This window comes from Nothobranchius furzeri, chromosome 7 (genome assembly GCF_043380555.1).
Source record: "Nothobranchius furzeri strain GRZ-AD chromosome 7, NfurGRZ-RIMD1, whole genome shotgun sequence".
In the NCBI taxonomy this organism is placed as follows: domain Eukaryota; kingdom Metazoa; phylum Chordata; class Actinopteri; order Cyprinodontiformes; family Nothobranchiidae; genus Nothobranchius; species Nothobranchius furzeri.
The window spans coordinates 67,255,026-67,280,969 of NC_091747.1; the positions used below are offsets into that span (position 1 = coordinate 67,255,026).

The window sequence follows — 25,944 nt, forward strand, 5'->3', positions numbered from 1 at the left end:
TGTAGGCGGGCGACGAATTCTAGGATGTCCAAGGAAGATCCCGCCTTTCTCGTCTGTGATTGGCTAGAAGGGCTCTACTACGATTGGCCATTTCATTTAACAGCAAACTGGCTGTCCTCGCTAGGGCTGACAGTCCTTCTGCCACCAGCAGAAAGCAGAAAGCATGTACAGAGAAAGCAGTTTGGGAGATTAGTAAAGAAAATGTGAACTTAGCGCTATCATATTCATTCTGTCCTGGTTTGCAAAATATTTTATGTTTCATTAAAAAACTGAAAAACGTAAAATGTGAATTATAAATCTTGTTGCATTTATCAAACTGTTGGACCTTCTTTACATCTCTTGGCTCTGAAGCGTTAGAGTGGTTATAACCTTGCATCTGGATTATATGAAAGTGCAACTTACATTACAGTACATAGGATAAACATATGTGCCTTACCTGAGTATGACATTTAATACAACTGCCCTGTTCTGCCCAGCTGTGTGCATCAGGTCTGTTCCTTCTCTGGAATAATGAAAACTGGTGAAAAATAGGTCTAAATCATAATCAGCTTTATTTTGATTATACATTTAATCTGATGATGAGAGATGTGCTCTAACTTGTAAACAGCCTTAATCTATTAAAGCAGGATAGCTTCATAATGAAGTAATAATAACCTCAATAGAGCCAACAGATATAAAGTCATTGTACAGCTGAAGCGCCTCGTGATTTTTATCTTGAGAGGCGCTATAGAAATGATGTTTTCTACTTTCTTCTACAGTGTGATAAAATGCTACAAGATTTATTACTAGTTCACATTTGACGTTTTTCAGGTTCTTTTATGAAAGAAACTGAACCTGATTTGTTGCTAAACAGGAAAAGATGTTTATTATAGCGATGAGTTCACATTTTCTTCCCAAAAACTCCTCAAGATCCGGCTGTAAACATAAAAACCTGCAGCGAGGGAACACTTTCTACACGAAATAGCCAATCGTAGTAGAGCCCTTCCAGCCAATCAGAGGCGAGAAAGGGCGGGACCTTCCTTGGACGTCCTAGAATTCCAAATTACGCAGACGGGCGTCATATTTAAACTCGTTAACGGAAGGTGGTCTGTTGACGTTAGAGTCTGTAAACAAGTAGACTAGTTTCGGTTAGTGTCTGCATTATGGATTAACTACAACACACACGCCGTCTGTGTGCAGGTGAGGATGCTACAGCACGCTAGCACGTTTCGTTGTTAGCTGCTAACGGCTTTAGCCGATGTTTCAGATCAAACGCTATCGGCGGCTCCCTTTGAAAGAGGACTTGTTATTAGTGTAGCTACGAGTTATCCTTTACTAGCTAAATCCTGAAGCGTCTCAGGCTTTTAGTATAAGGCGTTTGATATAAACTTTATTATACGTTATTGTTGCGTTTAACCGCTTTTTTATGCTATTCATTTAGTTCCTACGGAACATGGAAGCTGACCACGTCATGGACAACCTGGATTTCTCAGAAGAAGAAATTAAAGAACAGCTGGCTCTGCTTGGCTATCAGAACATCCCCCAACACAGGCTGCTCGAGTTTAAGCGAGGTTAGACCCACACCTGTCCATCCATGCGTCATCCCACCGGCCACCCGCCTTCTAGTGTCAACATGTGTGGAAAACCAGATCATTTACTCTTAGCTATGCCCTTGTTTACGTGTGTGTGTGTGTGTGTGTGTGTGTGTGTGTGTGTGTGTGTGTGTGTGTTTCAGATCTGGATGATCTGATACGACGTGGCCGGTGGGAGAACCTGGCCCCCAGAACTCAGTCGGTTACATCTCAGCCAGCTCCTCCTGCTTACATCAGAGAAAAAGGTCGGCGCTCCTGATGAACGACTACTTGTCTGTTTTTAAACCGATTATGGGTTAAATGTCAGAGATCTGAATCTTTTTTGAAATTGAGATGAGCTCTTGGATCGTTTGTGTCTTCACAGTAAATCCGTCTGACGGTTCAGGAAAAGGATTTATTTTACACGCAGAGGAAACGAACCCTCACAGAAAGGTGGCTGCAGTACCCATCATCATCATCTCATCATCTAACACCAACAGATGTAAACCCCTCTGTTCCAAATGTAACTAATACACCTTTATGATACACAGCAGCTCACCACTTGTGAGGATAGAAGCTGTGGGTGGCACTGGGGGTGCTGTGACTCCTACGCTCATCACTCTGTGGCTCCAAAGCTCCAGCTTCCTCCGAGTGCTTGGAACAGGCTGCAGGGGGCGCCGGATGCTGAAAACACCCTGGAGTCTCTGCTGTCAGACAGCCTTTCCTCTTCCTCAGAACGGCAGCTGAGACGCTTCATCAAGAGAAAAGTCCTGAGGTGGGTTCAGGAGAGATCAGGGTCCTGGTCCAATTCATTAGTTTGTTTTCCCCTCTGGAGAAACCGAACATCAAGTAGAGACAATGAGACTAATCCCTGTTGACCAAGTGCATGAAGTTTTCTTAGAGCGACCGCAGCAGAGGGGTTAGGTGTCCACCGCAGGTCTGAGCCCGGCTCAGGCTGTCACGCTGGACTGATGGCTCCTGTCGGTGTGCCACGGGGCAGCTGTGGCTACAATATAGCTCATCATCACGTGTGTGAATGGATGAATGACCGGTTAGTCGTAAAGCACCTTGAGCAGTTATAGAGTCCTCTAAAAGAGTTATATAGATAAAGAGCATTTAGCATTTTTGTAGAAACCCATCAATCTCCTTTATGGTGCCATAAAATATCATCTTTTTAATGCCTTACTAGCATTTTGGTACGATAAGGGTATTTATTAATGCTACTTAGTGCATTATTAACAACATATTCTGTTTATTAATGCTACTTAGTGCATTATTAACAACATATTCTGTTTATTAATGCTACTTAGTGCATTATTAACAACATATTCTGTTTATTAATGCTACTTAGTGCATTATTAACAACATATTCTGTTTATTAATGCTACTTAGTGCATTATTAACAACATATTCTGTTTATTAATGCTACTTAGTGCATTATTAACAACATATTCTGTTTATTAATGCTACTTAGTGCATTATTGACAACATATTCTATTTATTAATGCTACTTAGTGCATTATTAACATCATATTCTGTTTAGTAATACTTAATGATGCACACAGTAACGTTAATGAAGTGTCACTGGCATTTTTGACTACAACAGCGAGTATGTGATGGTGTAAGCCAGATCAAACAACGCACACGGTAACACGCGTGTTTGCTATGTTCTCAGGAAACATGAAGGAAAGTCTCTGATCTGTGACGAGTCCGACTACAGCGAAGGCTCAGGTAATAGCACACACCTGTCTTACGCTCGTCTCCTCGGCATCAGGGAGAGTTACCTGATGTAAACACACCCATTAAAGATGGCCGTCTGCCACAAACTAACACAGACGTGACAGAAAGGGCGGAGCCTACATCATTCCTAAGGCGCCAAAGCTCTGAAGGTAAATAACAGGAATGATATACAACACTAGCCTGGCTAGACAGCCTATAAATGTGAATAGTCTGTCCACGACCCACAGACAGAGCTCAGTCTACCATCATGCAACACCGGATGGAAATAAACCTGGTGACACTGCAGAAGCTTCTGGAAACAACGCCACAGCGACTGTGTGTTGCAATCACAGCTAAAGGCGCTCCAAAGACATATTGGAGTGTGTGACCTTTTGTTTTTGGGCCGGGCGGTGTATCTTCATATGGAGTTGCCGTCTTAGTCCTGAGCTTTCTCGCACATCCATAGAATCCAATAATCTCGTTGGGTCAGTGATTCCCAACCAGGGTACCCCTAGTGGTCCGTGAGAGCATTACAGGGTGACACGGAAAAGTGACTGTTTCATTACCCAGATGATGACCGCACTCGCCCTGGTAGAAAACACGTTGTGCTGGGATGTGTTACGCTTAATGAATACTCAAATAAAGTAATGCAGCATTAAAATATGGTTGATATATTATCAATTATCTGTTTGGGCCGACCGCAACCGTGCATGGACTTTTTCCAGTAGCGTAACCTGGAACGGCTGCTGCAGCGGCGCAGAGCGCGTGGATTCAGGAGGGCTGAAGACGGTGGCGTCGGTGATGCGGAGCTGATGTTGAACAGAGAAACATCCTCGGTAAATAATTCTGGCGACAGTACGGTCGTATCTGCGTTAATAGCTCGTTAGCACTAATGACCTAAATGCTGTTCGGCTTTTACCCACAGTAACCACACAGCTCTAAACTCTCAGACGTCTCCCGTGATTTTCATCCGCAGCCGTTTCTGTCGATAAAAATGTGAGATCTGCAGCTCTCTACCTGTCTCTCTCTCTTTCCCTCCCTGTCTGTCTCTCCTCTCTCTGTCTATCTCTCATTCTCTCCCTGTCCCCTCTATCTCTACCTGTCTCTCTCTATCTCTACCTGTCTGTCTCTCATTCTCTCTTTATCTGTCTCTCATTCTCTCCCTGTCCCCTCTATCTCTACCTGTCTCTCTCTTTCTCTACCTGTCTGTCTCTCATTCTCTCTTTATCTGTCTCTCATTCTCTCTCTGTCTCTCTTTCTCTCCTGTTCGTCTCTCATTCTCTGTCTATCTCTCATTCTCTCCCTGTCTCTCTCTTTCCCTCCCTCCCTGTCTCTCTCTATCTCTACCTGTCTCTCTCTCTCTTTAACTGTCTGTCTCTCATTCTCTCCCTGTCTCTCTCTCCCTGTCTCTCTCTATCTTTAACTGTCTGTCTCTCATTCTCTCCCTGTCTCTCTCTCCCTGTCTCTCTCTATCTCTCCCTCCCTCCCTGTCTGTCTCTCTCCCTGCGGCCGGTGTGCACCGCGGGTCTGACCTCTAATAACCCCAGACCCACTGATCAGAGTGTCGCTCGACCAGAGGCGGAGAGAAAGAAGAAGCCTCCATTGTTGTGGACAGAAAACGCAGCGAAGCGTGTTCAACTGCAGTTTTCCACTAATGAAGCAAAAGCTTTATGAGAAAATGAAAACATGAAAAGTGAATAAGTGAATCAGGAAAGTAGGAAGAAATGTTATTTCTGTTTTTACATTTTTCACTTCAAACTAGTTAATAATTTGTGCTTTCGTCACATTTAGCTGGAGTTTATTTAAAAAGTTCATCTTTGTTCATCTGATGAGGATTTTTGCTGATTCATGACAACAGAAATGACGAAACGTTTGTCGTTTTTTAAAAGAAGTTCTGAAGCTGAAACGTTCTTTAATGATCTTCAGAAGTATAAACATGACAGTCAAGCCCCCCCGCCCGCCGTGTCTGCTTCAGCCCGCCTGATCTACATGTCTGCATTGCCTTTTCAGGATCACATCAAGTTCTGCAGGAACCTGTTAATCACTCATTCATTTAGATCAGGTGTGGCAGCAGGGACACACCTAAAACATGTAGGACAGGGGTTAAGAAACTACATGAGCCTCGATCAGAGCATTTACACCAGCTGTGGTGCTGATCCAGATGCACAGCTCCAGAAAGTTTCCTCACGGAGTCTGGACCCGGCATGAGGATTGTTACAGATACCTGAGCCAGACAGGAAGTGAGGCGTGGTTCTGCGTTTGGGAGCTTTAAGTACATCATTTTCATGTAGTAATCAGTTGAACATTCTACTTTTGGGGGATCGTCAACACATGTGACCAAGGAGGTACTCGTGGTGTGAGAACACGGCTCAGGGTTCCACAAGTTCTCCTGTACCTGGACTGGGGCGCTGCCTGTAGCGCGGACTCCACATCCGGGTCACCGTCTGGGATTAAATCCGTACTCGTGTAGCCCAGCTGCTGCAGCCTGAGGGTCGTCCAACAGGTGGGCTTGTTTCAACAACTAGCAGAACGCCACATCAGAGGAGAGATGAACACGGCAGGGTTCAGAGTCTTACTTCCTGATATGTGGACATCTCTCCTCTGATTGGCTAACAGCAACACGACTCTACCGCTGACTCAGTTGACTGCATCGTTGATGTTTTACCTCCACTAATAACACAAGCTAGGAGTTCTGCTGTGTGGTGGAGTTGCTAATGCTAACAGTTAGCTTCTACTAGCTGAGACGTTCTCTGCTGTTTCCTGGTTGCTAAACCAACAACAGCTTCCCCGTTGTGAGTCCAGATGGGTGAGTCCATGAATGATAGTGACAGGGTGACGTAGATCTGTCAGGATTTTCTATCCTAGAGTTTCACCTAGAGTCTGTTTTCTATCAGAGGCTACTGCAGGAGGTAGGTGTAGGAGACTATTTTACGTTCAGCCTGCATGTTGAACTCCGAGTGACCCGTTAGATCAGAAACAATCATTAAAAAGTTTTTTAGCGAATCACCTTTAAGGTGGAGTCCCAAGGCAGTTTCCACACCCTCACCTGGTTGGTTGTTCTCAGGTGGCAAATTTAGCTTGCTTCTGTTTTCTTTCTGTTGTTTTGACACCTTCCTCTTTACTTGGTTATAAATGGTGAACAAACCTTCTGCTAGTCGATGGAGGCACTCCTTTAGTCTGGATCTTCAATGTGGATCCACTTTTTTCAGTATTTGTTTGTAGCGAGGTGCCTGCTGGCAGCCATCTTGGTTTATCCCAAATGCACTACTGTACTGTCTGGATTTCTAGGCTAGTAAACGACGGGGAAGGCTAACGCTGTTTGGGTAGAGTAGCAGATGGATCTGTAGTTGGGAGAGAAGCACAAAGCCACGTGAGTGTGGTTCGCTGGAGTTGTGAGACCAACACCAGCAGCTGGGGACGGTTTGGTGTCCGCTCTTTGCTCCGGCATGAGTGCTGCATGAGCCTGTGGTGAGGCTGGGCCTCCTTGTTCTGGTTTTTAAGGTGAAAACAGACAAAGTGTTTATGGATTTATTGTAAAGTGTGCCTGGAGAAGAACTTCATCATCCTTACTGGAGAGAAAATCTATTCGTTGTCTTAAAAAATCAGGATTTGATTCTTTTCATGCGTTATAGAAAAAGTATTTCTGTTTTATTGCTAGTGTTCTCTCAGTGAGCGGCGCCCTTAGTCGTTCATCTGTTAGAGACTGAGAAGTAAACGTTCCAGCTGGGGGCGTCCGCTAATCTTCTTAGCTCCTTCCTTAAGCCTCCACCAGTCGGACTCGGCTCTCTGACAGAAGCACGGCTTTCCTCATGTCCAACCTAAACACGCGGTGGGACGGAGACGGCGATGGCAGCAAGAGTTCCCTCAGCTCCTCCTTTTGGTCTGATGCAGAAGATGGAGAGGAGGATGAGGAGATGATCAACTCCAAACCCATAACCGAGCAGCCAGAGCTGCAGATCCATGGAACCTTCACAGGAGAGGTTTCGGACAGGGAAAGTGACGATGACGATGGTGAGAAGGATGATGACAGCAGGAGTAGTCCAGCGCCAAGCCTCAGGACCTCTGGCTATGGCACATGCAGAGCGGAGGAGCAGTTTGAGACCAACAGCCAAGGACGTCTTTCAGGGACAAAAGAGAGCCGTTGTTCACTCGTCAGCTCTGAGCTGGAGGACAACAGCCTTCCCGCTGATGGTCCGTGTTCTGGAGAGCGGGGGGACGGGATCGGGGCAGAATCAGAAGATCATCTGCACGTTGTTGATGGACAACAGAAACTGTCAGTGGAGAGGTGTTTAGAGGATGGGCGAGGTCGGAGGTCTGAGGAGCTGAGTGATGTAGAGGCAGGAGGCGAACCTTCGGCTGACACGGATATCGGGTTCATGGTCGGCTGGATGGAGGATAAGAGGTGTGAGCAGGGGGACGGACACCTGAGACATAGGATGGGTACGGACATCCCAGAGGACCATGGACCGTGTTCTAGTGTGTTCCCACAGCAACGTTGGACTCTAAACTCAGGTTTGAGTTTAAATTCTGTTCCTCCAAACTTTACACCTGGCTTCAAATGAGTAAAACCAGGACCCTAAACCAGCTCATGACTGGTCATGTGACAGGTTTAACAGTTATTAGGTGGCTCTGGCAGAATGAAGAGACGGGATATCCGTTCCAGCTGTGCGCTTCCTGAGTTACAAGCTATAGAGCTGTTGTTGTAACTGCTGGTCATCCGGCATGCGTGGCGTCGGGCACACCGGGCTGTTTGGGCCGACAGAACCCGCCATTGGTCCTGCCCGATCTACTGTTTTAGGAGTTTGGGCCTGATGGATGGATTTAATTCTGCTTTTATCTGTGGTGTCCAGCACTCTGGGAAAGTGCTCCGTCAATAAGGAGCTCGGCTGGTCCAATCGCATCACCAACCCCGCTTCCTTTGGTCCCGCCTGCGCTTGGGTCACGGGTCTGTGGCTCTCTGGTTATTTCCTTCGCTGACGCCAGGTCGTCCAGGCGTGAGACACCCGCTCCCTTTGGCTCGGTGTGCCACTGCAGAGAAACGCTAACAGAGGAGTGGAGAGACGGATAAAGAAACCAACTCGCTCTTCTAGAACACTGACTAACAGACATCGTTAGAGGAGAGCAGGAGGCTTCACATTTGAAGGTCCAGGGCCGTTTCTAATGTGTGTGGTTTGATTGTGTACCCAGTTGTATTAATAATGATGTCTAACCCTTTGATTTAAATCACTTTAAATATATAAACTGACTTTTACGTAACAGAGAGTGGTGCAACACAGCTGTGCCTAATTTATAAAGATTGATGAACAATTTTTCATTCTCTAATTATAATACAGGCATGAAAATAGTCTCCTACACCTATCTCCTGCATCAGCTTCTGATAGAAAATAGTCTCCTACACCTATTTCCTGCATCAGCTTCTGATAGAAAATAGTCTCCTACACCTATCTCCTGCAGAAGCTTCTGATAGAAAATAGTCTCCTACACCCATCTCCTGCATCAGCTTCTGATAGAAAATAGTCTCCTACACCTATCTCCTGCAGAAGCTTCTGATAGAAAATAGTCTCCTACACCCATCTCCTGCATCAGCTTCTGATAGAAAATAGTCTCCTACACCTATTTCCTGCATCAGCTTCTGATAGAAAATAGTCTCCTACACCTATCTCCTGCAGAAGCTTCTGATAGAAAATAGTCTCCTACACCCATCTCCTGCATCAGCTTCTGATAGAAAATAGTCTCCTACACCTATCTCCTGCAGAAGCTTCTGATAGAAAATAGTCTCCTACACCCATCTCCTGCATCAGCTTCTGATAGAAAATAGTCTCCTACACCTATTTCCTGCATCAGCTTCTGATAGAAAATAGTCTCCTACACCCATCTCCTGCATCAGCTTCTGATAGAAAATAGTCTCCTACACCTATCTCCTGCAGTAGCTTCTGACAGCCGGGCTAGGACCCCGACAAAAACTTGGATCGAGGGCTGACTTTCAATGGATCGCAGCGAGGTAGCTGCTCTGCCACGCACGAAACCCTGACCCAGAATCAGGTCGTCTGCAAGTCATTTAGCACCAAGTCCTCCACAAACGTGCAGCGCGCGATTGGAGAGGGGCGGCCATCATCCGGCCGCACCCCAGCCCAGTCACGAATGGCTCTCCGCACCGGCCCGAGGGCCAGCTATCCGGGACCAACCGAAGATTCGCGGCGCTGCGGTATCATTACTTCTAGGCGGGATTCTGACTTAGAGGCGTTCAGTCATAATCCCACAGATGGTAGCTTCGCCCCATTGGCTCCTCAGCCAAGCACATACACCAAATGTCTGAACCTGCGGTTCCTCTCGTACTGAGCAGGATTACTATTGCAACAACACATCATCAGTAGGGTAAAACTAACCTGTCTCACGACGGTCTAAACCCAGCCCACGTTCCCTAGTAGTGGGTGAACAATCCAACGCTTGGTGAATTCTGCTTCACAATGACAGGAAGAGCCGACATCGAACGCTTGGCGACGCTGAGGTTGTCCTGTAGGATGTAAACTCCATTTATCTAAACAGAGGCTGTTCAGAAAATTATGAGAGAGAGAGAGAGAGAGAGAGAGAGAGAGAGAGAGAGAGAGAGAGAGAGAGAGAGAGAGAGAGAGAGAGAGAGAGAGAGAGAGAGAGAGAGAGAGAGAGAGAGAGAGAGAGAGAGAGAGAGAGAGAGAGAGAGAGAGAGAGAGAGAGAGAGAGAGAGAGAGAGAGAGAGAGAGAGAGAGAGAGAGAGAGAGAGAGAGAGAGAGAGAGAGAGAGAGAGAGAGAGAGAGAGAGAGAGAGAGAGAGAGAGAGAGAGAGAGAGAGAGAGAGAGAGAGAGAGAGAGAGAGAGAGAGAGAGAGAGAGAGAGAGAGAGAGAGAGAGAGAGAGAGAGCTCTGTTTAAGTAATTGTAAATCTAGGTTTCCTGATCTCTGATTGGTGCTAATTCTTGTTTAAATGAACCCCCGGTGGTGCGATCCAGCCGTAGATGATGCCATCCCTTCAGCAGGGTTGTTGTGTCACAGCTGGAGCAGTCGGCGGTTTCCTCAGACCTCCAGAAGGAATCCTCAGAGTTTGCTGATGTGACTGGTACCTTTTACAGATGCGGTGAGTCTTCTGGAAGAGCAGACGGCTGAACTGGATTTATCCACATCAGCTCAGGACGTGGAGGGAGAAGGTGGAAGCCCCCCTCAGATCTCTGAGACCGATGACTTCTCTCTGAGCACCGTAGAACCTTATATCAGAGTCATGGTGGGTTTACATCGTTCAACTTTGCTTTCATGCTTGAAAGTTTTCCTTCAGTCGCTGACCCGTTCTGTTTGCTAACAGACTCGGTCCCAGAGCGATGGCGACGTCCGGCCCAGACCAAAATCATGTAAGTCACCAGAAACCTAACTGGTCTTGGTCAGGGTTCCTTTAGATCACTCTTCCTCTGTGGTTCTTTACAGGTTTGTGCTGTAGTTCTAACAGGTTTAAGCCTAATCCAGAACATATTCTGTGGAGCTCACCTTTAGCGTCCTGTTGAGCTGCCATCTGGGTCTCTGCTGCCTCCACAAACACTCCTGATGAGAAAAGCCATCCATCCATTGTTGCTTTTAGGAATTAAAGGCTTTTGCTCTGATTGTGGAGAAGCAGCAGCTCTACTCACAGCCCCTCCTGGGTATCTGGGTTGACAGCCCATCATGGGAGGGTGGGTGTGGCCTGCAGCAGCTTAAAGGGGATGTAGTGATACAAAACCTGTTAATGAAGTACTTTGTACTACCGTGCTTTGTGCCTGCTGCTCAGCTGGAGCAGTCGGCTGTTTCCTCAGACCTCCAGGAGGAAAACGGTGAGTTCGCTGATGTGACTGGTTAGCACGCGTGACTTTCACCGGGAACGTTGGGGATCGAATCCTGATTGGACCATTTTTTATATCCGCCACGAAGAAGTCAGCATTGACGGCTTCAGCAACGCTGTGCCACTCCGTGGATTTTCTCTTATTTGTTTTGCAAAAGCACTTCCTGTCATTTCTCCTCCTCACCCACAGGTACCTCAACTTCTGCTTGTGTGAAATTGCGCCTCCTAGATCTGCCTTGATCTACGGTCGCCATGTCATTGGCGGAGCGCTGCAACAGCCGGCTTATGTATATGCATGAGATCCACAAGGCACTTTGCATTGACCATTTATGGCAGTAAGTGGGCGTGGTGAGGGCGGGATGTGACTAAAAAGCAGCTGAGAAACATTCTCGTTAGTCTCTGATTTATGAAGCGGAGATTGCGTGCAGCTGTGCGTCCTCCATGTTTGATAGATCACACACCTGCTTGGCGTAAGTACATTTGTTGCTGAGCTTAAGTACGGTTTTAGTAAGGATTCTACGCCATGTTTGATAAATGACACCCCTGATCTTTTTGAAAGCGACTGCGATGCGAACGGCCGCATTAAATCCACCTCCTACGTCACCGAGTCAGCAGAGGTGGGCGTCGTGTGTTGATGCTCCTGAGGAGCAGCGCTGACAGAAGGGTTCCGAGGACTGTCGGGACATCCTGTCTCGTTCTGGAATAAAAACTACAGGAGGGCATGAGAACGATGGGTGCTGCTGGAGCCAAGCGTCTCTTTGGGCTCTGTGGGGTGGGGGGTCCTAACACCGGAACATTTCCAGTGAATAATTCAGGAAGACGGCAGGAGTAAGAAGTAAAACAGTTTATAGTTTTAAAGGTTTCCAGCCCCAAACCGGAGAGCTGACGGGAGTGACCCCGACCCCGTGGAGGACCTGTCAGTTGAAGGCTTTCATCACACCTCCACCTCTCCTGGTTCCGATTCCACCGAGAGTGACTCGTGTGCTTTGGGGCCGTGCAGCGGTCACGCTGGAGAGTGGTTGGTGCTCATTTCAGTTAAGTGTGAACAGCCACTCAAAAAATCAGATTTACTCAAAAAATCGAAATTGAGCATCAAGACCTGCAGTGTGAACATAGCCCAGGTAAAGTCTGCTCCCCCAGCCTGGAGAGGTGGTAATTATCCTGATTGTGATGTCACAAATGGGGACAACGGCTTGTTTAAGGCGCATCATTCCTGAAACAAACACTGACAGGTTGGATGTTTTTCCCGTTTATAGGCAGTATATCACCTTTCACGTGTCTGAGCAGAACCTCCCTAACCGTCTACAGGTGGTTCAGAACGCCTGTGCTCGGCTTCTGACCAAGTCCTCCAAACACACCCACATCACCCCGCTTCTCCTCCAGCTTCACTGGCTGCCAGTCAACTTCAGGGTTCATCTCAAGATCCTGGTTCTGGTCAATAGGGCCTTACATGGACAAGCACCATCTTACATTGGTGATCTTCTTAGTCCCTACACCCCCAGCAGGTCCCTGAGGTCCAGTGACCAAAGCCTACTGGTTGTGCAGCACCAGGCTAAAGGTCAAAGGTGACAGATCATCTGCTGCTGTGGCCCCCAGACTCTGGACCTCTCTCCCCCTGAGCCTGAGATCAGTGGACTCAGTGGTCTCCTTTAACCCTCCCACTGTCCTAATGGGTGACCCTGCGAGGACAGCTGACCAATGAGCATCGATGGTTTATGCCTTGGATCCATGTGACAGGAGTGAGCACCACCTCAACCCCTGTCACATGGATCCAAGGCATAAACCATCGATGCTCAATGGTCAGCTTTCCTCGCGGGGTCACCCATTAGGACAGTGGGAGGGTTAAACTCACCTGTTCAGGTCTGGTGGGACCTTCATCACCACCCTCTCCTAGTTCTGCTCTTATTCTGCCTTTCCCGGGATCCACTGGTTTCCCTCTCCTCTCCCTTTCCTTACAGTTTTGATCACTAATCTTACTTTTTGTCATTATAAACATATTTTTAAATCTTTTTTAAATTCTTTTTATTTTTCGTGAAGCACCTCGTGATTTTTACCTTCAGGCACTTTGTAAGAGATCCTTTTCTCTCTTTTCAGTCGAGACCCACACGGCAGCACATGTAACCTGATGATTTTGTTTTTCAGTCATCCGACCAGTGATGAGTCAGCAGAACATCAAGAAGACCGATCCTGTGGCCAAGTAAGCACCAAAGCTTTACCCACACCTGGATGGAGTCAAACAAAAGTCCCAGAAGAAGTCTTGGCCTAGGTGACCGCGATGTTAGTCAGAGGCTAAAATCAGATCAGGACCAGTTGTCATCAAGAGGCAGAGTCCTGTGTTCCCTCGACTTTTCTCTTGGTAACAATGTTCTAGATGCCTTTTCCGTCTAACGCATCAACCAAGGTGCCTGTGACCACCGTGGTCTTCAGAAGGGTGTGGCAGGAAACTGCCGCGCTGAGGTCTGTAGGAACAATGAGACAAAGCTGAGTTCAGCTGGAGAGCTATCTGAACCCAGAACTAGAGCCTGAAGATCATCGCTACTCCACCAGTGAAGCTCCACACAGAACCTTCCAGATGTTTGTGTTCCTTGACTTGAGGTGTTTGTTCTTCTCTCATCTCTGCAGGTATCATCAGTACAAGAAGATCTGGGGAACGTTCAAACTTCCCGGGGAGAGGGACAGGAATGCTCTCCACCTGGAGATAAAGGTATGGGATGGAAAAGAAGCTGTTTCCATTCTAGGAATAATCTTTAAGAGCCCCGCTCCTCTAACTGGAGGTACTGGTCCATCAGCTGCTTGACTAGGAGACCTCTCTCCTGCCCATCCAAACTTCCAGAACTCTCTCTTGTTGTTCTGAGACAGACCCAGAGGGTTGGGTTCGAGACACAAAGGCCTCCTGTCAGACGTGCTGGTTGTGAAAGCGTCGGCAGAAATAGAATCCTAAATCCAGATGTGAGGTGAGCGGTGGCTTTATTTCCAATGACCTTCAGTTTCTTTTCTTTCCTCAGGAAAAACTTGCGTACCAGCCTCCTCCGGTAAGTATGTTCTAACACTCTGCTCATGACGTCAGCAAAGCAAAGAGTAAAGTAATCAGAGTACAAGTGTTTTCAGAGCCACTGGTTCTGGTGGTTCTAGGTCAGCTTTTACTGAGTCGAGATGAGAGCTGTCTAGGTTTTACCAATCAAGGAGTGGGTGGGCGTGGCCAGCAGCAGCTGGTTCCCCTAAAGCAGGGCTTTTCAGCTCCGGGCCTGGAGGTCCGGTATCAACGATGGTTTTAGTTTAACCTGCTTCAGCTCACCTGATTTCACTCAGCAGGTGATTAACAGGCTTCTGCAGAGCCTGATGAGCTGCTGCACAGGCGACTCCACCCCTGAATCGAGTTTGTTGGAGCAGAGAAACCACTAAAACATTCTGGATACCGGCCCTTCAGTCCTGGAATGAAGTACCCCCACCCTACAGTGACAGAGCCCTGACTCTAGGGGTGTGTATAGGCAACAGCTGTCAATACAGAGGTGAGAAAAGGAAATGTTGTGATCAGGGGTGGGACTCCGTTAAGAAAATTAATCTAATTAATTAGAAACTTTGTAATTAATTAATCTTAATCGCATTTTAATCGTTCATGAAACCATTTTTAGTTAAAGACAATGAGGCAGAGAATCATACGTTAGACTTGGATATTATTTAGGGAACTCAAAGCTCTTCATTTCTAAAATAAACAATTCTTTTTAATTGTTCAAATGTCGCTGTTATATGAAACAAATCAACTCTTGATTCATAACTGCAAACAGAAAACACCTGCAAAGGGTTCTGGAGCCTTTAAATGGTCTCTCAGTCTAGTTGAGTCACTGAAATAAATGGACTTTTGCACCATATTCAAAATGTTCCAGTTTCACTTTTATGTATCATTGTGTTTTTATTAGCTTGTCTATTACTGATAATCTGGTAAAAGCGCATCTTCTAGATCAGTAAAAACCCGTATAAATGACACGAGGACGGGCACTAATCTGATGGAGGACTTGCATTTACCAACTCGGGTCAGACCCGGACAAGGAAGTGCTGATGCGGGATGATAAAGACACCGTTAGCACATAATGACCTGACGTCTGAGCGGTGAACAGGTGAGTGGGAAGTCCCTCTCACATCAGGAAGGGTACAGCTGCAGATTCACACCTGCAGCAGCGAGTCTGCGGGTCTCCAGGTCTGCAACCTGATCACATCTTCCTCGTTCCTCACTGGGCCTGCATGTAAACATTCGCCCCTTCAGCTCCAGTCAGCGGACGACCGCTTCAACACACTTCACTGCTGATTCATCGTCCCGCGTAGACAGCGCCTCGTCTCAGAAAAACAAAGTAAACCGACAGAATCGTTTAGAAACTTATCAGGAAACTTAAGACCGTTACTGTCGCTTTAAGACGCGTTTGACTGTTTATAGTGAGAACACGGAGCGTTTTCCCAGCTGCTGGTCTGACTACTTTCATAAACTACTGCTGAAAGCAAAACATCGTTCTGTCTGATGATGTCACTGCTATCAGGAATTTAGCTTACCTCCACTTTATAAACCTTCAGGTATGCAGGTCGCTAGAACAAGCGCAGCATGCAGCAGCAGAGATGGGAGGCGCTCTCCTAAAAATGTCCGTGTGGCGGACGCCGTAGTTTTCAGGAAGTTTGTTTTACAAGTAAAAACAAGCGGCCAACACGTTTCCTCCACCGCCGCATCAGTTCACGCGAGGCTGCTCTGTTGTGTGCGTCGCTGAAATCGGCGTACGTAATCAAGCAATTACAAAGGTTCCGCCTTTTTATGATTCCAGCTGCTTAAATGATTTTTTTACGCGTCATTTTCTTCTGAATTAATCATAGTTAGCGCGTTAGGTTCCACCTCTAGTTGTGACGCTAAAACCAGACGACATTTATTTAATTAGAACACTCAGACCGGAGGCCTGAGATGCCCCGAGATCTCGTAGTTACGCTGAGGGCAGTAAAAACTGCTGCCACCTCGCAGTCGGGTTTCATTTTACCACAAAGAAGAAGAAATATGGTAAATGTTTGAGTTAATTCTCAATGAAAAAATCGTTACGCAGCTTTTAAATATCCAGTCATTATTGTAACACAAAATACTGATATTTCAGTGTCGACGCCTGAAACGGCTCATTGTGGAAGGTACTGAAAATGCTAAATGTGGGGGTTTAGTGTAAAAGGCGTCATGAGCAGGTCTGGTGTGGACCATAGAACTGTAACGTATTGGTAAAGTCTTTTGTAGAAGTTTATTATGGTTCTGTGGTGAAACTCACGGCCTGAACCCTGCGTCCAGGCTGCGGTCACCTCCTCATGCGGAGTCGTGTTTGTGTTGAAGTACCCATTCTGGAGTATGACACGGCGCCAAGTGGCACGATTACTGGTGCTTCTGGTCTTTCATCTAAGTGTCAGGGTTCTGGAGCTGTGGCCCGTGCACTTCCTCACATTTCTTCACTCTGGAGTTCTGGCTGGTCATAAAGCAGCCCCAAAAGGAAATGGAGGACAGGTGATGCTCACTGGAGTCTCAGCTTTACTTAGTTTAGTGGTCATGTGACTTACTGTGATTCAGGTTTACCCTCTGGCGTTGCGTCGACGTGACCCTCCTAGCAGGCCTGGGTTTTAAACCCAAACCGAGAAGCTCCTGTTCCTGCTGGCTGAACTGCACTTCCTCATGCAGGCCACTGCTTTTGTGTTTCAGCCTAAACCTCGGAGAGTTCACGAGCCCAACTCCTACATCGTTCCCACAGAGAAGAAACGCCTGGCGCTCCGCTGGGAGATCAGGAACTATCTGGCCAACGGTCTCCTCCCACCGAGGTTTAATGATCAACTTTAAGACTCTGTGGAAAGCCCGTTGTACTGTTTTTATGCTATTTATTTTTGTTACACATAATAAACCAACAAAACTGCTCATTGTGAACGTGTTCGAGTCAGCTCTTCTGCAGCAAGTCGGAGTAGGGCAGCTTGTACGGGTACAGAGGGCTGTAACGCTGATTGTGCCAAAGAAGTTTGTCCTCCAGAAACGCGAGCGTGTCCAGCGTGTTCTTGTTACATCACAGTGATTCAGACACTTACGATTCGTTTGTAGTTCCTCTGCCATTTTTCAACACTGTGTAGGATATCGAGCCTGATGGATCAGGATAAACAACTTAGTCTGAGATCATTTCAAGAGTTCAGTTCCACCAGGTCCTAACTCTTGTCCTCCAGGGCCACCACCCTACACGCCTCTGCTCCAACACACCTGACTCAGTGGTTGAATCACGTCTTCAGCTGGTCCTCAAGTCCTGCAGAGTCCTCGTAATCATCCACTGGTTCAGATCAGGCGTGGTGCAGCAGAAACATCTAATACATGTAGGAAAGTGGCCCTGGAGGACTGGAGCTTCAGGCTCCTGGATCTAATCTAATTTTGGGAACGTTCCACTGACCTTGGATGCACTGCAAAAACATCAGGGTGGAGCTCAGTCAGACCCAGCGGCTCAGCATCCAACCTGTCCAGCGTCACCGTCGACATATAAATATTGGACAATGGGTTTCCATAGACTCCAATATCACGTTTTTGAGGCCAAATGGGAGGTGGCCACCACCGCCATTTTGACCGTGTCACAGGTTCCGTCAAGCCCAGACAATTCCACAAAAGGGAAGAGAGGTGGAGCTGAGGGTGGGGCTGTAAGGCTGGGATCAACTGACGACACCCGGTCGAACTAGCTACAAGCTAACCTGAAGCTAACCCAAAGCTAATGCGGAGGTGGGAGCTAAGCTAACGGAGGTAGCAACCTAGCTACAACCGGAGTTAACTGTGCACAACACCAGAGCTTCTGAGTCAGAGATACGCCGGGCTGACCGCTGGGTAAAACCGGGTGGAACACAGAGGTCTCCGAGACCTCCACAAGCCGGCAGCCGCACAGCAGACAAGCGCCGCTGCGGTCTGAGAAATAAGGGTGAGTACAAGGTTGCTGCATCATCTGTGGTTGCTAGGGAAAACCCCCAAATGTTTGCCAATCAGCCTTAACCAGTCTTAACATTGGAGAAAAAAAATTGACAAGTAATTAAAATTGCGCCCACACTTTCTAAGTTGAACACATTTCTTTTAACAACGGTAGTTTCTGCTTCAGCCCTCTCCCCCCTCCCACTCCACAGCGGCCGCAAACTCACTGATGCGCCTGCAGCCTCTCGGAGTTCCTGCTGCTCTAAACATTAAAATAATTATTTCATTTTCTGTTCCTCACTTCTGATTACCTTCAATGGTGTCTGTTTGTTGCAACCAGCAGGTACAAAAACTAACTTGTTTTTATTTGACTATTTTTCTGTCCTGCCTGTTTATTATCTTCCTGCATCTCCTCTCAATCCTAAAGAGAAACTGCTACCTGGGTTCATATATATTCACCTCATGAGTTACCTTTGAACTGCAGTTCTAAAAGATCTACCGACCGCAAATATAGCAGAGTGCGTGCCGCGCGCCGGCCAACTCACCGGAGGACAAAACAGGTGATGCGCTCCACTCCGCAGCAGCAAAACGCATCAAGCACCGATAAAAGACAGAAATCATGAAAGGATATGAGCCGACATGAATGATCGCGTGTTAAATTAGTTTTTGAGGTGGCGACACCTTGATAATGTTACTGTAGTCGTGCTCAGGACGCATGTCTGGAGCGCATCAACGATCAGAGCTCTGCGCCTCTCAGCTCTAAATAATCCCCAGAGAGTCCACATAAATAATTTAATATAAGCAGTACCAGGATCGTTCTCGGGCTGAAAAATAGTCTACAGTCCGTCTTCCCTAGTGTGTTTGTGGCCCTGCGGATTTTTCTAACTCTACCAGTTATAAATTGTGAAGGGGAACGATCATTTTCACAAATGACAAGAATAAAAAATGAACTGAGAACAACACAAACTCAACAGGGCCTCAGTGCACTGTCACTGATGGCTGTTGAATCTCAGCTTGTCAGGAATCTGGACTTTGATGACATTGTAAATGAATTTACTAATAGAAAGGCCAGAAAGCAGTTTTTCTGAAGGCAAGAGAGGAGACCAACAAGAGGAAACAAAAAGAGGAGGAAGGAGACAGGAGAGAAGAGGAGGAAGGAAACAGGAGACAAGAGGAGGAAGGAGACAGGGCGCTAAGCACATTGTGCCCAGGGGCCCCTGCAATGATAATCCGGCCCTGCATAGCAGCACATTTTAATTCACTTTTAAACAACAGAGGCAGAGGGGCCTTTTCTGGTTTAGTCGTTACATTTCCTGATTGGTGTCCGGATATTGTATTTACTAATGTCTTTATATGTTTCAGAGACTTCATGACATGTGTCCTTCATTCTCTACCTCTTCATGTGGTCGCCACCTCTAAACCAACGTTTCCGTCATTTCTGTCCACGTTTGCTCTGTATGTTTTACTCCTTCAGTCACGGGTAAATAAATGGTCCTATTTTCTGACTTTTCCACTTAATTTAGCTTATTTGCAATTTTTATATAGGTCAAGTTGCTACAAATTTGAACCACTGGCCAAGACGAAAGAGAAAAACTGAATAAACTGCATGACTTATGACCAAAAAAGGGCTGAATCCTCATTTGAAGGTGCAACTGGGGTCATGAGTGTCATTCTAGGACAGCTACTGCAGCTGTACCAGAAAAAAACTTATTTTCTGTTGACTTAAAGTTTAGAAATCTTATTAAGAAAAAGAAGTTAAGCACAAAGCACGTTTATTTTATGCAAAACCGGACTTCAATGACGGCTTTTCATCATCAGAGTGATTTATGCAAAGCCTTTGGCTCAAGTAAAAACTTAAATAAATAAAAAATATAATGGACACGTGCTTGCACCTTAAAGTAGCAGTTGTTGTTTTTGGTGATGCTGTAGGAGAAGCTGGGTCAGTAGCCCAGCCTGCTGACACTGAACCTGGAGCCGGCGGGGACCTCCAGCATGCTGCCCCACGCCTGATCGCACAGCAGCTCGATCTCGGCAGAGAACAGCAGCTCGTTGTCGTGCTCCCACGGCAGGTAGTTGTACACACTGTAGGGCTCCTTGTGCAGCGCCAACACTTTGGCAAAGACGAGGATCTCCGCATGCTCGGCACGGCATGCTTCAGTCTGTGGTCTCCAGTCTTGGGGTAGCTGACACCCCCAGCTCCCACCGGGACGGGCAGCTGCCGAAACAAACGCCAAAATAATCCACAGAGACGCGCGATGAGCGCGGCGCGCACCAAGACGCACAGAGATGGATAAAAACAGACTTGTGCAGAAATGTGCTGCAGCGTTTGCCTAATGAAGGATTTTTACAGATTAACAAAACGTTCTGATAGCTGCTGCCCTGCAGTCCCTGTCCAACCTCAGCTCCGGTCTGATCACCACAGCATCCCTCCGCAATAATAATAATAATAATAATAATGATAATAATAATAATAATAATGATAATAAGTGACTCACCAAGCCCGGAAAAGCTGCGCGTTTGGAATTGAATGCAACGATTCCGTTTCCTGCATTGGTGCATACATTTAATTTTGTATAAAACTGTAACATCTGTGTTTTATTTAGCTTAAAAACAGCTGGGAGAATTTAAAACAGCGAGCAATGAAAGTCATATAAACCTCTTCAGCGCCCTCTAGTGGCGCCCTTTAAGTTGTCCCTTCTTTATGCACGTAGTGCGTAAGCTATGGTCACGTCACGTGATCTAGCGTCAAGTCACGACGTAACGCAGACTTGACAAAGGAATTCCACTGCTGCGCATGCTCACAGCATTAAGCTTTGATTACGTCACGGGCAACTGTTAATCAAAGGCAAATGACATCACCTGCAGGGTCTACTCCACAGTATTACCGAAAGAGCCGTTCGGACATGTCTCATCAGGAGAGTTTAACTAACATGTATTCTCACTCAGCAGAAATCGAGCTGCTGAACGAAGAACTTGAAAACTGTCGAGAAAACGAACAGAAATGGAAAGAAAAGTTTGAAAGACTTTCAGCAGAGGAGGCTCACTTTCAACGCAAATACAATCAAAAGCAACAGGAGACTCACAAACTAACAGAAAGACTCAATTTATGTGAAGATTATTTAGAGGAGAGTAAAGAACAGCAAAAGAAGAACATAGCAAAGCTTGAAGAAATGGAAAACGCATTCAAGAAAGTAAAAGATGAAAACAGGTCCCTAAGACAACAGTTGCTGGACGAAGAGGAACGCTCTCACTCAGAGACAAAGGAGAAGCTCTGTGCTGAACTGGTTTTGCTCAGATCAGATTTAGAAACAAGAAAGACCGTGAATGCAAGCTTAAAAGAAAGAGAATATAAGTTGAGTCAGAGAATTCAAAGGCTCATCAGTGATTTAGGTTATGCTGAAAAGCAGATTAGCAAACATGCTGAAAGTGTTAAAAGCTTTCGCTGTGAGTTAAAAGATGCCAACGAACAAATATTACTCAAAGATTTGGAAATTTCACAGCTTAAAAAAGACTATGAGAGGGCCCGTTCACGCGCAGACAAACTAACCCTCAGTGAAGCTGTAGCTCCGAGTGAAAACTGTGATCAGGTGTACAAAATCCCAGAATGTCTCCAAAAGGCTAATCTTGAGGACAAGGGAACACAGACTTCCCCTTCTGAAGCCCTGCCTGCTAAAACCAACACGTCTAGTTGGTGGGATTTCTGCAAGGCAGGTCTGGTATTTGCAGCTGAAAATATCGTCAGAGGTTTTCTCTTACAGGCATCTAAAGAGGCGATTCTTTACTTAATGACCGATGGTAAACTGAGTGCTTATCCTTTCTAAAGAATGTAGACCAGAGTGTCCAGTATGTGTGGCCCTAGCCTAGAAATCTAGACAGACGAGCAAACGCTGAAGGATTTTACTCTGCAGAATGGTCTAGCCACGCTCTATAGGAGCCTTTCTCCAATCACAGCGATCCATCAGTTTGTGGGCGGGACTGGCACCCGAGCTGTGACAGCAATGATAATGGTAGGTTGTTTTAAACCTTGACATAAACTTTTTAGACTCTTTTAGGAACAAGATATATTTGCATCTAAAGCAAAAAAAAAAACCCAAAAACAAATAGATCAACCATGGATGAGTAAAGGACTACAGAACGCTTGTAAAAAGAAAAATAAACTGTATAAAGATTTCTTAAAGCAAAAAACAGAAGAGGCAGAAAGTAAAACGCCAACTGATTATAATGATATCGATAGCAAGACAATGAAACATGTTATTGGGGGTAAAACCACTTACTTATTTTTGTAATTCATCATAACTGGAACATTTCCAAACCAGATGAAAATAGCTGAAGTGGTGCCACTGTTCAAGACTGGAGATAAACACAGCTTCACTAATTACAGGCCTGTTTCATTACTATCACAATTCTCAAAAATACTAGAAAAATTGTTTAGTAAAAGATTGGATTTATTGTTAGATAAGTGTAAGAAATTATCAGAAAGTCAGTATGGCTTTAGATCTAATCGATCAACTTCATTAGCATTAATGGACACTGTTGAGGAAATCACAAATGCAATAGATCGTAAACATTTTGCTGTGGGAATTTTTTGATCGTAGCATTTTAATTAACATATTAGAGCGGTACGGGATTAGGGGGATTGTTTTGAAGTGGTTAACAAGTTATTTGAGCCACAGGAAGCAATTTGTGAAAGTGGGACAGTTTTTGTCGACATACTTGGACATTGCTTGTGGTGTACCCCAGGGTTCAGTATTGGGCCCAAAGTTATTTATTCTATATATTAATGATATTTGTAAGGTTTCAGAAATATTAAAGTTTGTAATGTTTGCTGATGACACAAATATTTTTTGTTCAGGGGAAAAATTAAACAAACTAATGGAAATACTTTCTGCAGAAATGTTTAAAGTAAAAAAATGGTTTCATAAAAATAAACTATCATTGAATTTAAGTAAAACAAAATACATGTTATTTGGGAATAACAAAGTAAACACCCAAATTGTGATGAATATTGATGGTGTAACTATTGAAAGGGTGAATCATTATACATTTCTGGGTGTTATCATGAGTGATAAAATTAGTTGTAAACAACATATAAAACATATTCACAACAAAACTGAAGAAGTATTTCCATATTAAATAAAGTGAAACATTTCCTGGATTGCAATATGCTTCACATGTTATACTGTGCGCTGGTGCAACCATATTTAAATTATTGTGCAGAGGTCTGGGGCAACACCTACCGTACAAGAGGGCTGGGAGTTTGGGTGATTGGAAAACGAGAGGCAGGTGGACACAGGACTAAACCAAAAGGGGAGACAGGACAGGGTGTGACAGTGGTTATAGTTGTTATTTTGGAAATACAAAGGAAAACTCTAAATGAGTCAAAAACAGCAAATTACACCCTGGACCCCAGAGGGTTAAGTAATTAATATTGAACTCTTGTGTGTAGGTTAATGAATATTTTCTGTTATTTTTGCTAAATCTTTATTTTGTCCCTTCTTTGGACGTAACCAGCTCCCACTTTCTTATCACCTCCTTAATTCAACAAAGAGAGAGCAGCTCTCGCCCTTGACTCATCATCATTGTTTTATTATTGCTCGACGAGCGTTATAAGATGACACTTGTCCTACATGACCCTTAGATGTGACCAGTAGCATGATGACCTAACAAATGTTCTTTGATGGTCACATTAATTTGAGAATGACCTGATTACATATGCATCTAGTAGTTTTTACGTTTGTCAGTCTTTTATTTTATTTATTTACTTTATTTCTTGTTGTTTTCTGGGTATAAATACTTTAGTTGATCATAATCACACTTAGTTATACTCCTCTGATTGACCTTTAAGCTAATTAGGGTTCCTCCTCATGCACTTCCTTGTTTCCTGTAGTATAACCATTTTAGACAAAGTACACTTTTATAAATTATGAATTATTTATTTTGTTTAGAACATCTTTTCCCTTCCTGAAACGATTAGATCAGAGGAGGGTCGATCAGATTGTCGAACCTCGGATTCAGGAGGAGCAATGTGGTTTTCCTCCTAGCTGTGGAACACTGGACCAGCTCTAGACCCTTAGGAGGGTCCTGGAGGGTGTGTGGCAGTGTCCCAACCAATCTACATGTGGTTTGTGGATTTGGAGAAGGAAGTGGAGGAGTTTAAGTATCTCGGGGGTCTTGTTCATGAGTGAAGGAATGATGGAGCGTGAGATCGATAAGCAGATTGGTGCTGCATCTGCAGTGATTCAGGCGTTGTACCGGTCTGTCGTGGTGAAAAGAGAACTGAGCCGGAAGGCAAAGCTCTTGATTTATGGGTCGATCTACATTCCTACCCTCACCTATGGTCACGAGTTTTGGTAGTGACCAAAAAACGAGATCGTGGATACAAGCGGCTGAAATGAGTCTATTCCGCAGGGTGGCTGGGCTCTCCCTTAGAGGTAGGGTGAGAAAGCTTGGTCATCTGGGAGGGGCTCAGAGTAGACCTGCTGCTCTTCCACATCGAGAGGAGCCAGTTGAGGTGGCTTGGGCATCTGATTGGGATGCCTCCTGGACGCCTCCCTGGTGAGGTTTTTTGGGCACGTCCAACCAGGAGGAGACCTAAAGGTAGACCCAGGACACGGAGGGATTATGTCTCCCGCCTGGCCAGGGAACGCCTTGGGATTCCCCCAGAAGAGCTGGCCCAAGTGGCTGGGGAGTGTCTGGGCCTATCAACATAGGCTGCTGCCCCAACAACCCGACTCCAGATAAGCGGAAGAAAATGGTTGTCAATCATTGTCTGATTAGTTAAATTATCATTTCATGACTAAACAACCATTAAGTTATTCAGGGATTATTAGCCAATAAATCTACCAAGGGGTGGTGAAGCTTAGGTAATCATTAGATAATCATTAAACCCTGATTCGTTTATCATTAGTTACTTATTAGGTAAGCCGGTTTTGGGACCATTATTGTAAAGTGTTACTCAAATAATTTATCTTGTAGCACATTCGAACTTGCTGTTGCCATGGAAACATTTAAACTGACTTTTCTAGCGTCAGCTACAGGGGCAGCAGCCCAAGAAGGGAGGCCCAGGCTTCCCTCTCTCCAGCCACTTAAGCTTGGTTTATGCTTGACGCGTTTACTTTCAGCTTGGTGATGCGGCTCGCGGATGGAACGCGCTTCACAACTCGCAGCGTTTATGGTTCATGCGGCTCGTCTCTGCGGTGAGCCAATATTCTCCCAAACTGTAGGGGGCAGCATGGAGCTCTACAGCATGCATCCAACACTACACCATAGTAGACGTAGAAATGACTGTTTACAACACGGCATTCCAGCATTTTTAACAGCGTCCTCGTCTTTTCCGACAGTGCGAGCTATTTCTCTCCAAGAATTATTAACAACATGTTGATCACGGTGATCTCTGAGAGCTGAATCATACAAATGTCTGTATTTACCAACCTCTGCCATACTAGTTCTTGCCGGTCCGCCATGTTTTTCTGCGTCCGACCGTCAGCGTGGTTAGAAAATTTCCTAGGTGCGCGGTGCGGAAAGTTTGGGCCGTGCGGAGGCGCGGTGTTGTTAAAATGACGCAATTTTGCCGCGTGGAGCCGTGCGGACCTCGCAGACGCGTCAAGCATAAACCAAGCTTTAGGCTGACCATGCGTTGAGATCGTCTTCCTGGGTCTTCCTTTAGTTCTTTCCCAGTTAGACGTGCCCAGAAAACCTCAGCAGGCCTAACTAAATGCCCGAGCCACCTCTCAATGTGGAAGAGCAGCAGGTCTACTCCGAGCCCTTCCCGGATGACCGAGCTTCTCGCCCTGTCTCTAGGAGAGAGCCCAGACACCCCGCGGAGAAAACCCATTTTGGCCACTTGTATCTGCAATCTCATTCTTTTGGTCACTACCCAAAGCTTGTGACCAAAGATGAAGGTTGG

At 45.8% G+C, this 25,944-nt stretch overlaps 2 protein-coding genes across 4 annotated transcripts in view; one reads left to right on the forward strand and one right to left on the reverse strand.

The window, feature by feature from the left end:
* atpv0e2 (ATPase H+ transporting V0 subunit e2) overlaps positions 1 to 20,689 on the reverse strand; it is a 34,568-nt gene extending 13,879 nt beyond the window's left edge. The window contains exons 1-2 of the mRNA XM_070553604.1: positions 20,534 to 20,689; positions 19,931 to 20,253 (exon numbers count right to left, since the gene is read on the reverse strand). Coding sequence (XP_070409705.1) covers positions 19,931 to 20,253; positions 20,534 to 20,626 — 416 coding nt within the window. The 5' untranslated portion in view covers positions 20,627 to 20,689. The remainder of the gene's footprint in view (positions 1 to 19,930; positions 20,254 to 20,533) is intronic.
* Positions 1,040 to 17,362, forward strand: hyls1 (HYLS1 centriolar and ciliogenesis associated). 3 transcript variants are annotated; one of them, XM_070553600.1, is made up of 12 exons: positions 1,040 to 1,179; positions 1,421 to 1,550; positions 1,715 to 1,816; positions 1,936 to 2,003; positions 2,102 to 2,325; positions 3,226 to 3,281; positions 10,374 to 10,522; positions 10,601 to 10,646; positions 13,250 to 13,304; positions 13,730 to 13,811; positions 13,967 to 14,061; positions 16,815 to 17,362. In XM_070553600.1, exons 2-12 carry the CDS (start codon positions 1,433 to 1,435, stop codon positions 17,173 to 17,175), a joined length of 1,356 nt encoding a protein of 451 aa, XP_070409701.1. In that variant the 5' UTR covers positions 1,040 to 1,179; positions 1,421 to 1,432; the 3' UTR covers positions 17,176 to 17,362. The 3 variants fall into 3 exon arrangements, with proteins under 3 accessions (XP_070409701.1, XP_070409702.1, XP_070409703.1); XM_070553601.1 differs by having other exon boundaries at positions 2,105 to 2,325; XM_070553602.1 differs by lacking the exon at positions 13,967 to 14,061 and adding an exon at positions 14,113 to 14,139 and having other exon boundaries at positions 16,815 to 17,029.
* Positions 20,690 to 25,944: the final 5,255 nt, after the last annotated feature.

Excerpts from the sequence above, each read along its gene's own strand:
- hyls1 (XM_070553600.1), top strand. The coding sequence starts at position 1,433 with ATGGAAGCTGACCACGTCATGGACAACCTGGATTTCTCAGAAGAAGAA. Across the intron at positions 1,551-1,714 it reads GCTGCTCGAGTTTAAGCGAG|ATCTGGATGATCTGATACGA; the intron begins GTTAGACCCACA and ends TGTGTGTTTCAG. Across the intron at positions 14,062-16,814 it reads ATCCTAAATCCAGATGTGAG|CCTAAACCTCGGAGAGTTCA; the intron begins GTGAGCGGTGGC and ends TTTGTGTTTCAG.